General features: G+C 37.3%; 1 protein-coding gene across 7 annotated transcripts in view; it reads left to right on the forward strand.

Annotated features, from left to right (window-relative positions):
• The window catches only part of GOLGA4 (golgin A4), a 131,025-nt gene that overhangs the window by 13,132 nt on the left and 104,594 nt on the right, over window positions 1-13,299 (forward strand). For all 7 annotated transcript variants that reach the window (XM_055320951.1, XM_055320954.1, XM_055320953.1 and 4 more), the window contains exon 3: window positions 1,694-1,783. In XM_055320951.1, coding sequence (XP_055176926.1) covers window positions 1,694-1,783 — 90 coding nt within the window. The remainder of the gene's footprint in view (window positions 1-1,693; window positions 1,784-13,299) is intronic.

Raw genomic sequence — 13,299 nt, forward strand, 5'->3', positions numbered from 1 at the left:
CAATCCCGGGTCTCCAGGATCGCGCCCTGGGCCAAAGGCAGGCACTAAACCGCTGCGCCACCCAGGGATCCCAGATGATGAACTTTAAATTTGTGTGTCTATTTTCTCATATCCCTCACTTATGACTCAGAGTCTCATGTAGGCATATTCATTGGTGGAGCTCAGGTCACCTGCCCTAGATGAGAGGGAGACTGAGTAAATTTTCTGAGTTCTATCTTACGGATTTACAAGAGTTGTTTAGGAAAAAAAGGTTGTTAAATTTTTGTCATTATTTTGTTGTTAGTAACCCCCCCCCCCCATTAAACTTTCTTTTGGTTTTTGGTTTTGACAGAAAAATCTCTTTCCCTTTCAGTGATTATAAAAATACACTCATACCTTCTTTTATATTTCAATTTTTAAAAATCATGAGTTAAATAGGTAATAGGGATTAAGGAGTATATTTGTGATGAGTATACTTGTGAAAAGTTACAATTATTGTAAAGTAAATAGTATATATGTATGTATCTGTATGTGTGTAATTATTCCTAATGACTTCTCTGTTCCAGCCTAGCCACAGCAGTATGTGCCCACTTGACAGATCAGGGTTCCATTGGTTCATTCATTCACTCATTATTTAACGAATATTTATTAAATGCCTTTTATTGGGGATCCCTGGGTGGCTTGGTGGTTTGGTGCCTGCCTGCCTTTGGCCCAGGGCGCGATCCTGGGGTCCCGGGGTCAAGTCCTACGTCGGGCTCCCAGCATGGAGCCTGCTTCTCCCTCTGCCTGTGTCTCTGGCTCTCTCTCTCTCTCTCTTTCTCTCTATGTCTATCATGAATAAATAAAAATAAAATAAAATAAATTTAAAAAATCTTTAAAAATAAAAAAATGCCTTTTATCGATGTAGAGCTTTGTAGACTACAAAAGGATAAGACCTCAAGAATTATTTCTTTTTTTTTTTTTTTAGAATTATTTCTATGTGTAGATAAGCTCAGATCTATTTTATTACAAGTGAGGGAGGGTCTTAAAGTTTTGGCTTTATACTTTTAGGATTCTTTTTAGTAACCTTAGAGTAGACCTTAACCTTCTAGTTTAAATTTTGGGCCCTTTATCCTGAGGGTTTTTGTACTGCACGTTATGGGAGTCAGGCTGTCCTTTACAGAACTGAATGGGTTGGCATTATAGGATCTAGTTGTGGTGTGCAAGGTAGACTTAAAGTAAGGTGATGGCCAGAGAGATGTTTATTTGTGCATTACGTAGTATTGAGTATTAGAGCTGGAAGGCACTTAAAAGATTGAATTGACAATCTTATTTTTTTAATGAACTTTTAATTTTGGAATAATTTTGATTTATGGGAAAGTTGCCAAAATAGTACAGAGAGTTTGCATATAACTCAACTGGTTTCACTTTCCCTGAATGTTTTCATCTTATATTAAAATTACAATCTTATTTTATATATGAGGACATGTGGCCCTCAAAAAGTTAATTTAGCTAATAAGATCACAGTTCTGGTTGGTGACAGAGTCAGACCAAGGACCCAGTAGGCAACCTAGATCTTCTAGTTGATTGTTTTAGGTATTGTTTTCCTTTTTATATGTTTTTTTCCTTTCTTTCATGGGGTTCTTTGGGCACGGACCGAGAGAAGGTCTACACAATACATAGTCTACTAGTCAATGTAGTCTTTCTAATTTGTGCAATAATTTCTTTAATCTAGGCTCCCTCCAATTCTTCAACACCAACAAGAACCAGGAGCAGGACGTCTTCATTTACAGAGCAACTTGATGAAGGTACACCCAATAGAGAGGTAAGTTTGGAATTTCTTCTTTAATAAACCTTTTACAAGGAGCTTATTAATTAAAATGTGGCTACTGTTGATAACAAAATGGAAAATTATTTTTGACAGGTTAATTATTGAATTTTTAGGTATTTTTATTAATAACATAATATTTTTCTTTTTTTGTAAATAGTTATGCTTTTGTAAAGTGTGTTTTCTTTGAGAATCATAATTTGATAGTATAATATTCTCTACCTTTAATATTTGAGGTTTATAATAATTTGATAATTTGTTTAAGATAGCATCATATAGGGAAAAGTTTTATATTTTCAAGCTGTTGATTGGAAACTGTGAACTTTTTTTTTTTTAAAGATTTTATTTATTTATTCATAGACACACACAGAGAGAGGCAGAGACACAGGGAGAGGGGGAAGCAGGCTCCATGCAGGGAGCCCGATGTGGGACTTGATCCCGAGTCTCCAGGATCACACCCAAGGCTGCAGGCGGCGCCACACGCTGTGCCACTAGGGCTGCCCTGGAAACTGTGAACTTAACTGATTCTGTGTGACTTGCAGCTAGCACCAAAGCTCAGATTAGACTTTTTTCAATTTCTTTTTCTTGCTGTGAACTGTGACACAGGTTCAGAGGAGAGTAAAACAGAAATGCATAAATCAATGAATTATTATGAAGTAAACCCCATGTAACCACCGCTGAGATCCCAAAAGGAACACTGCCAGCATTATAGCGCTGCCTTCCCCCCCCCCGCAAAAAGCTTACTATCGTCCTGACTTTTTGGTATTTGTTTTTTTCCTTTTCTTTATCGTACCACTTCGGTATGCTTTCTGTTGTAAATGTTATAAACATTTGGGTTGTTTACAGTTTTTGGTTATTATAAATTATTACTGTTCTGAACATCATTGTACAGTTCTTTTGGTATACATGTACCTGCCTTTCTTTTGCTTTGTACACAGGAGTGGAACACTGGGTCAAAAGGTATATATAGTTTTGACAACTTAGAAGATAATGCCCATTGTTTTTCGGGTAGTTGAACTTTACCTTTCTACCAGAAGTTTCTGAAAGTTGCTGTTGCTCTATGTTGTTGGTAGTCTTTTTAATTTCAGCTGTTCTCATGGATGTGTGGCGTTCTGTTATTGTTTTAATTTGCATTTCTCTGATGAATTATAGAATTATAAGATTGAGCATTTTTCATCTGTGTATTGGCCATTTGATACCTTTTTTTGTGAAGTGCTTATGTAACTTGCTTATTTTTCTGTTAGTTTATCTTTTATTGATTTGTAGCTCTTTTCTTTATAGTGTGGATAGGAGTTTTTTATTGAGGTATAATTGACATATAATATTAATTTTATGTGTACAGTATACTGATTTGATATTTGAATACAAAATTCACCAAAGTAAGTCAAGTTACCATTCATCACCATACATAGTTACAAATTTTTTTTTCTTGTAATGAGGGTTTTTTTTTCTGTCTTGATGTTTCTTTTTTTGTTTGTTTCAAGTTTTTATTTAAATTCCAGTTAACATATATAGATAGGAGTTTTTTTTTATTGGATATATGCCTAGCAGATACCTTCTTCTCTGTGGCTTGCCTTTGACTCTCTTAATGGTGTCCTTAGAGGAACTGAAATTCTTAATGTATTCCAATTTATTAATATTTTATCTTCTGACTAGTGTTTTTGTTTCCTAGTAAAGAATTGTTTTTTTACCCTGAGAGTATTTTTGTGTTTCACTTTTCAAAAATCATTATTTTTGATTGTAGTGTACAACATAGTGAGTGATTTGACAAGTCTGTAGTTTATACTGTGCTCACCAAAAGTATGGCTGCCATCTGTCACCATACAATGCTGTAATAGTATCTTTGACTATATTCTCTATGCTGTATTTTTTATTCCTGTGACTTAATTATATTGTAATGAGAAGCCTGTACCTCTTGCTCTCCTTCACCCATTTTGCCATCCTCCCATATCTTGTTTCACTTTTCAAATTTGGATCTACATTCCACTTGGAAATGATGTTTTTCAGCATGGTGTGAGGTAGAGATCAAGTCTGTGTGTTTTCCCTCTACCCCCCACCCTGCCTTTATGGCTATTCAGTTGTCCCATTCTTTTTTTTCTTTTTTTTTAATAATAAATTTATTTTTTATTGGTGTTCAATTTGCCAACATACAGAATAACACCTAGTGCTCATCCCGTCAAGTGCCCCCCTCAGTGCCCGCTACCCAGTCACCCCCACCCCCTGCCCTCCTCCCCTTCCACCACCCCTAGTTCGTTTCCCAGAGTTAGGAGTCTTCCATGTTTTGTCTTCCTTTCTGCTATTTCCTACCCATTTCTTCTCCCTTCCCCTCTATTCCCTTTCACTATTATTTATATTCCCCAAATGAATGAGACCATATAATGTTTGTCCTTCTCCAATTGACTTATTTCACTCAGCATAATACCCTCCAGTTCCATCCACATCGGAGCAAATGGTGGGTATTTGTCATTTCTAATGGCTGAGTAATATTCCATTGTATACACAGACCACATCTTCTTTATCCATTCATCTTTCGATGGACACCAAGGCTCCTTCCACAGTTTGGCTATTGTGGACATTGCTGCTATAAACATCGGGGTGCAGGTGTCCCGGCGTTTCATTGCATCTGTATCTTTGGGGTAAATCCCCAGCAGTGCAATTGCTGGGTCGTAGGTCACGTCTATTTTTAACTCTTTGAGGAACCTCCACACCGTTTTCCAGAGTGGCTGCACCATTTCACATTCCCACCAACAGTGGAAGAGTGTTCCCTTTTCTCCGCATCCTCTCCAACATTTGTGGTTTCCTGCCTTGTTAATTTTCCCCATTCTCACTGGTGTGAGGTGGTATCTCATTGTGGTTTTGATTTGTATTTCCCTGATGGCAAGTGATGCAGAGCATTTTCTCATGTGCTTGTTGGCCATGTCTATGTCTTCCTCTGTGAGATTTCTGTTCATGTCTTTTGCCCATTTCATGATTGGATTGTTTGTTTCTTTGCTGTTGAGTTTAAGAATGGAAACTAGCCCTTTATCTGATACGTCATTTGCAAATATCTTCTCCCATTCTGTAGGTTGTCTTTTAGTTTTGTTGACTGTATCCTTTGCTGTGCAAAAGCTTCTTATCTTGATGAAGTCCCAATAGTTCATTTTTGCTTTTGTTTCTACACTTGTAAAACAATCAATGTGATTCATCATATCAGCAAGAGAAAAACCAAGAACCGTATGATCCTCTCAATAGATGCAGAGAAAGCATTTGACAAAATACAGCATCCATTCCTGATCAAAACTCTTCAGAGTATAGAGATAGAGGGAACATTCCTCAACATCTTAAAAGCCATCTACGAAAAGCCCACAGCAAATATCATTCTCAATGGGGAAGCACTGGGATCCTTTCCCCTAAGATCAGGAACAAGACAGGGATGTCCACTCTCAACACTGCTATTCAGCATAGTACTAGAAGTCCTAGCCTCAGCAATCAGACAACAAAAAGACATTAAAGGCATTCAAATTGGCAAAGAAGAAGTCAAACTCTCCCTCTTCGCCGATGACATGATACTCTACATAGAAAACCCAAAAGCCTCCACCCCAAGATTACTAGAACTCATACAGCAATTTGGCAGTGTGGCAGGATACAAAATCAATGCCCAGAAGTCAGTGGCATTTCTATACACTAACAGTGAGACTGAAGAAAGAGAAATTAAGGAGTCAATCCCATTTACAATTGCACCCAAAAGCATAAGATACCTAGAAATAAACCTAACCAAAGAGGTAAAGGATCCATACCCTAAAAACTATAGAACACTTCTGAAAGAAATTGAGGAAGACACAAAGAGATGGAAAGATATTCCATGCTCATGGATTGGCAGAATTAATACTGTGAAAATGTCAATGTTACCTAGGGCAATTTACACGTTTAATGCAATCCCTATCAAAATACCATGGACTTTCTTCAGAGACTTAGAACAAATTATTTTAAGATTTGTGTGGAATCAGAAAAGACCCCGAATAGCCAGGGGAATTTTAAAAAAAGAAAACCATATCTGGGGGCATCACAATGCCAGATTTCAGGTTGTACTACAAAGCTGTGGTCATCTAGACAGTGTGGTCCTGGCACAAAAACAGACACATAGATCAATGGAACAGAATAGAGAATCCAGAAGTGGACCCTCAACTTTATGGTCAACTAATATTCGATAAAGGAGGAAAGACTATCCACTGGAAGAAAGACAGTCTCTTCAATAAATGGTGCTGGGAAAATTGGACATCCACATGCAGAAGAATGAAACTAGACCACTCTCTTTCACCATACACAAAGATAAACTCAAAATGGATTAAAGCTCTAAATATGAGACAAGATTCCATCAAAATCCCAGAGGAGAACACAGGCAACACCCTTTTTGAACTCGGCCACAGCAACTTCTTGCAAGATACAGTTGTCCCATTCTTTCCACATTACTCTACTGTGGTACCTTTTTTTCAGAAATAAATGCCTGTATTTGAGTGGATTTGTTTCTGGGCTCTCTGATCTGTTCCCTTGTTTGCTTTATCTATCTTTGATCTGATACCGCACTGTCTTAATAACAGTAGTTTTATATTAAATCTTGCCCTTCTTAGAGCAGGTCTTTCCTGTCTTGGTCATTTTGGGCTGCTTTAACAAAATTCCATAGACTAGTAGCTTAAACAATAAACATTTGTTTCTCACAGTTCCAGAGGCTGGGCAGTCCAAGATCAAGATGCCAGCAGATTGGCTGTATGGTGAGGACTCTCTTACTGGTTTGCAGATAGCTGTCTTCTCATTATATCCTAGCATATACCTAAGAAGAAAGAGATGGGTAGGAGTAGGGGGGAAGGCAGTTCTCCTGTCTCTTTCTCTTTTTATAAGGGTACTAATCCCATCCTGAAAGCCCCATCCTCTTGACCTTCTCTAGCAGATTACCTCCCAAAGGCTCTGCCTCCAAATAACATCACAGGGCTAAGGCTTCATCATGTGAATTTTGGGGGGCACATTCAGTCCATAGCACTCTCACGTTGTTCTTTTTGAGTGTCTTGATTATTCTTACTCTTTCCATATAAATTCCATCTAAATTTTAGAGTTAGATTTTCAAGTCTCACAAAAACAAAAAACAAAATGAAATACAAACAATGACAACAACAAAAACCTGTGGAGATTTTGATTAGGATTGTGTGGATTCTATAGGTTAGTTTAGAGAGAGTTTCAGTATTATAAGTCAAATATCATAATTTTTTTTTTTTTAAAGATTTATTTAGGGGATCCCTGAGTGGCTCAGTTGTTGAGCACCTGCCTTTGGCCCAGGGCATGATCTTGGAGTCCCGGGATCGAGTCCTACGTTGGGCTCCCTGCATGGAGCCTGCTTCTCCCTCTGCCTGTGTCTCTGCCTCTCTCTCTCTGCCTCTTATGAATAAATAAATAAAATCTTAAAAAAAAAAGATTTATTTATTTATTTATTCATGAGAGACACACATGGGGATGGGGGGGGGGCAGAGACACAGGCAGAGGGGGAAGCAGGCTCCATGCAGGGAGCCTGATGTGGGACTCAATCCTGCGTTTCCAGGATCACACCCTAGGCTGAAGGCAGTGCTAAACCGCTGAGCCACTTGGGCTGCCCAAATATCATTATCAATATCACAAGCAATACTGTACTGAGCATTGTACATAAACATAATGCTGTTCTTCTGTAGTATAGAATCCTAGGAATGGGATTGCTGGGTTATAGGGTGGATTTCAAATTTTAAAGATTTGAAAGGTTTCCAAATTCTTTAGAGGAAGGGCACTTTATTTTTAAATTTTTCCTAAGGTTACTTTAAAACAAAAAAAAAAAATTAAACCTTTTTATAGTAGATGTTAATAGCAAAATAAGCACTTCACAGTATAGTTTTTGCATTCAATGTTAATGGCATAAAAAGGGCCCCTGGGTGGCTCAGTTAAGCATTTATTTGCCTATGGCTCAGGTCATAATCCCAGGGTCCTGGGATGGAGCCCCACATTGGGCTTCCTACTCAGCGAGTAACCCATTTCTCCATCTCCCTCTCCCTCTTCCCTCATGTGTTTCAAATAAGTAAAATCTTCAAAGTTAATGGCATACCGTATGCTTGGTGCATAGATTTAAATGATAATGGCAGTTGTTTAAAGTATGAAGTACATGCATACTTTCTTTGGGAGCTTACTTTCTTGAATATCACTTGCAGTGTTACATCTCTAGTCTCTACACCCAACATGGGGCTTGAATTCATGACCCTGAAGTCAAGAGTCGCACATTGCTCTGACTAAGCCAACCAGGTGCCTCCACTGTTGTTTTTTAAAAAATATTTTATAGTAGGATGCTTTAAAACTTTTTACTTGAATGTATCTTTACATTCAAATAATCCTTTTTGAAAGGATTGATTTGAATATACTTTTACAATAGGCTGAGTAAGCTAAAGGTTATTTTTTATTTCTTCCCAAATTTCAATTCTAAAGATCCTGTACTTCATAGGTTTAATTTAAGAAGTGGTTTCTGATTGAAAGAGCAGCATCATCTTCTTTCTTTCTTCTCCTTGCTTTTAAAGTGTTTTCTGACAGGTAGCCTGGGTGGCTCAGCAGTTTATTTTTTTTATTTTTATTTTTATTTTTTTATTTTTTTGGCTCAGCAGTTTAGCTCAGCCTTCAGCCCAGGACATGATCCCGGAGACCCGGGATACAGTCCCACGTCAGGCTCCCTGCATGGAGCCTGCTTCTCCCTCTGCCTGTGTCTCTGCCTCTCTCTCTCTCTCTCTCTCTCTCTCTCTCTCTCTGTGTGTGTCTCTTATGAAAAAATAAATAAAATCTTTACAAAAAAAAGTGTTTTCTGACAACTCTAAAAGGTATTTTTGACCAGTATAATGTAAACCTTAGTTCAGTTTATTTTACACAATTAAAGGACTTTCTACTTTCATAATTAAATTCTTGTTTAAAAGGGCATTATATAAGAATTACTTTTTAGTCATCCTCCCACTCCCTGGGGTTTTGTTTTTGTTAAGTCTCTGAGTTGGAAGATACCTCATAAAGGATAGGATCCTGATTGACTATTTTAGAGGTTATAATGTTCCTTTTTAACAAAATGAGGAGGTTTAACTCAAAATATAAATATTTGTCTACCTCTCCAGTAGATACAGTAAAGTCTTTCTTATCTAGAATGTTTCAAAAGTAGATAGTTCTGTTAAGATAATTTCCTGGGCAATTAAAGATTTTATATACCTCCCGATATATAACACTATTTTCCTGTGTTAGTAAATACTATAGGTAAATCTAAATAAATCTGTCTTTCGTTGCTGGCTTTCTTATAAGGATATAAAAAATCATCCATGATTCAGGCATTGAAGGCAAAGGAAAACAGACTGAATTTGCACTGATGCTAAGGTCCATAGACCTCTGGCACTCTGTCATCCTGTACAAATGGCATGTCTGTTCAGTTGACCATCTTCTTTCTCCCAGTGATCCTAGGCATAGCCTTGTTATCTTCAGCATAGAGCTCCCTTCCCCTTTTGTTGCTTGAGATGAATCTTTTTTGCTTCTCTAGAGCTGGCTGCTTAAGAGCAGTAGAGAGTGTAGGATCATATGAAAGACTGACTAGGGCAAATGAACTACCGTAGCCTCCTATCCTCTGTTCCATTCTGATGATGTTTTTTGATTGAGATTAAATTCCTCTATATAACATTTATAGTTTAAATATAGTTTAAATTTATAGTTTCAGATGTTTTTATAGTTTGGCATTTAATACATTCACAATATTGTACATTTGTCACATCTCTTTAGTTCTATGACATTTTCATGATCCCCAAAAAGAAACCCATCCTCATTAAGCAGTTACTCCCCATGCTCTCTCTCTTCCAACCTAGGTGGCCACTAATCTGTGTATTGTCTCTATGGATCCACTTACCCTGGATATTTTGTATAAATGGAACCATACAATTTGTGACCTTTTGTGTCTGTCTCTTTTTAGTTAGCATGATGTTTTAAAGGTTCATTCATGTTGTAGCATGTTTCAGACATTGCTCTTTGGGGCTGAATCTAATGATTTTTCTGAGTATGAAAATCTGTTTGTGTTAATTTGTTTGGAGTAAGACCAAATATAGACTTTTGAGATGAGGATGGTTTTTGGAGTCATTTGGGTGAGCCTGAATTTATATCCAGGCTTTCCCATTTGCTGGCTGAAGGACCTTTGGAAGTTAACTTTTCAATAACTCAGATTTTTTCTTTGTCAAATAGAAATAATACTTGCCTTATGAAGTTGTGGAGATTTACTGGCATGTAAATTTCCTAGCATGGTGCTTTGTGCATCGTAGGGGCTTGTTAAGTCGATACTGGGGGCAGCATGGAAGATGAGAAGGTCTACTCCACTTACTCTGCTTAGGTCCCTACATGAAGGGAGGGAAACAGATGGACTGTTATATGGACTAAGGCCCTAGGGATGTTATCCCTCTGTCTTTTGCTGAACTTTTGAAGGAAGGAGTGATATCTTCACTTACCTGCTCTCTAATTTGCTGTTGTCACTCTTTAGAAATAAAATTGAGAAAATTGATTTCTGTCAATTGATCTTGTATCCTGCAACCTTGCTGAACCCTTTTAATAGGTTCTAATAATTACTTAATGGATTAGTTAGTATTTTCTATGTAAAAGATCATGTCATCTGCAAACAGAGGTAGTTTTATATTTTCCTTTGATCTGGCTACATTTTATAACATTTTCTTCATAATCGTTCTGACTAGGACTTTCAGTACAATGTTGAACAGAGGTGGTGAAAGCAGACATACCTGTCTCATGCCTGATCTTAGGGGAAAGGTAATTAGTTGTTTGTTTGGTTTTTTTTTTTTTTTTTTGTATTTAGTTTTTTGTCATTAAGTATGATGTTATCTGTTGGTGTCAGTAAATTGCCTTTATTATGTTGACAATGTTCCCCTCCTTTCCTAATTTGTTGAGTATTCTTACAGAGCAGTGTTGAATTTTGTCAAATGTATTCTTTGTGTTTATTGAGATGGCCATGTGGTTTTGTCCTTTATTCTCTTGATATGGTATATTATATTAAATGGTTTTTGGAAGTTAAACTAACCTTGCATTCCTGGGATAAATCCTGCTGGTTCATGGCATACATCTTTTATTGCTGGGTGATTTGCTAGTATTTGGTTGAGGATTTTTGTGTCTATGTTCATAAGAGATGTTGGTCTGTGGTTTTCTTTTTTGTGATGTCTGGTTTTGATATCAGGATAATATTAACCTCATAAAATGAATTGGGAAGTATTTGGGAGGAGTTTGTGAAGATTAGTTTAATTCTTCAAATGTTTGGTATAATTCACCAGTGAAGCCATCTGATTCTGGGCTCTTCTTTGTGGGAAGTGTTTTTTTTTGTTTTTTAAGATTATTTATTTGAGAGAGTGCACATGAGTGAGTATGCACTGGGGCAGGGGCACAGGGATAGGAGAGAGAGAAAGAATCCTCAGGCAGACTCCCCTCTGAGTCCTGAGTCTGATGTGGGCTTGATCCCAGGACCCTGAAATCATGACCCGAGCCAAAATCCACAGCTGGCCACCCAACTGACTTAGCCACTCCAGGTGCCTCTATGGGAAGTGTTTTGATTACTAATTCAGTCTTTTCACTTTTTATAGATCTATTGAGATTTTCTATTTCTTCCTGAGTCAATTTTGGTGATTTCTATCCTTCTAGAAATTTGTCTTTGTTATCCAAGTATCTCATTTGTTGGCATACAGTTGTTCATAGCATTATCTTATAATCCTTTTTATTTCTATAAATGCAGTAGTAATTTCCCCTCTTTCATTGCTGATATTAGTAATAATGAGTCTTATGTTTTTCTCTGCCAGTTATGCTAAATATTTATATCTTTTTAAAGACCCAGTACAGTTCCACTTTCTGGTTGAGCGTGCTGAGCATTTTCAGAATTAGAATAGCAAGTTGATCTTTGATAACTTATTTTTCTCAAGTCTCAAGTGCCCTCAGATTAAACAAAAATACCTTGAATCCATATTGCTACTTCCTGGTTTCCTAGGCTGATATAACTTTCTTCTCATCTTCGTATTACTGTTGGCCTTTTCAGTGGTGTTATGGCAAGGGAATGTTAACATCTTGTGCTTTTTTACTATCTTTTTTGTTTAGAGACTTTATATTAGTATATATCCTAATATGTGTGTGTGTGTGTGTGTGTATGTGTGTGTATATAATATATATATAGACAAAATAGGGCCTTAAGTTGTGGTTTTGAATTTATTCAAAATAGTTTACCCATGGTCTGTACAGAATTAATATTTTTTCATCTGCTGCTGCTGTTGTCATGTTGTAAACAATTTTATTCTTGTATCTTTGGTAGAGTGTATTATGACAAGTACTTCTTAAAATGTACATTGTTGGAAATAAAAACAATGAGTTTAGTGTACTTTAGTACAGCTGACATCTATATATGATAGTGTCTAGGAAGATAGAAACAGGAGTTCCTCTTGTCGTGGCAGAGAGACTTATACATACTTGCTAAAGTACTAAACTTTTTTTTTTAAAGATTTTATTTATTCATGAGAGACACAGAGAGGGAATGAGAGAGAGAGAGAGAGAGAGGCAGAGACATAGGCAGAGAGAGAAGCAGGCTCCATGCAGGGAGCCTGATATGGGACTCGATCCCAGGTCTCCAGGATCAGGCCCTGGGCTGAAGGCAGTGCTAAACCGCTGAGCCACCAGGGCTGCCCAAGTACTAAACTTTTTAGAGACCCTCCTCTAATAGGAGTTACATTAATTCATAGGAGATATGCTAATTTGTTACATATAGTGAATGCTAGTGCATGTCTTAGGGTGGTCATTAGGACTTAAATTTCTCTTTGAACTCTGGTTCAGAAGGACTGGGAGGGTTCTGTGGTGCCAAAGTTAGATATAGTGCTGCAAGCCAGGACCTGGAGTGGGGCTCCCAACACTGGAAGAAAGAGGTTGAGAAAAGCTTTTGCTAACTGCTGCCTAGAGTTCTCTGTGGCCCATTATGAAAAGCTGCTGTCCCGAGGGAGCCCTCGTGACCAAGAACTGAAGCATACCTCACGTTGGCTTATTGTGACTGAGTCAGTGATAACCCTTGTATTGCCATCGGGCAAGAAACTCAAACTGGAGCCTAGGGAGTCAGATTGACTGGATAAGGAAAGAGGAGTACAGAAGGAAGGAGAAAGATGATACCTCCTCAAAGTGAACCTGTATATGAAAATTCTAAAGCAAATGCTAGGAAGGCAGCCAATAAAAACAGGAATTGGCATATAAGTTTATCCTAGATAAGATTCAAATAATAGAGTAGTCTAGAAAGGACTTTAAAACAAATATGTTTCGTAAGATACATGAAGTAATGATTTTCTGAAAAAGAAGATAAAATTGTGGGGAAAAACAGACTAAAACAAAAGTAGGTAGGTAGGAAAAAGGACCAATTAGAAATCCTTGAAGTGAAAAAAAAAATTGTTGTAAAAACATACATCAGAATAAAACTCAAGACAGATCCCAAATCACAG

This window comes from Nyctereutes procyonoides, unplaced genomic scaffold (assembly GCF_905146905.1).
Source record: "Nyctereutes procyonoides isolate TBG_1078 unplaced genomic scaffold, NYPRO_anot_genome, whole genome shotgun sequence".
Lineage (NCBI taxonomy): Eukaryota > Metazoa > Chordata > Mammalia > Carnivora > Canidae > Nyctereutes > Nyctereutes procyonoides.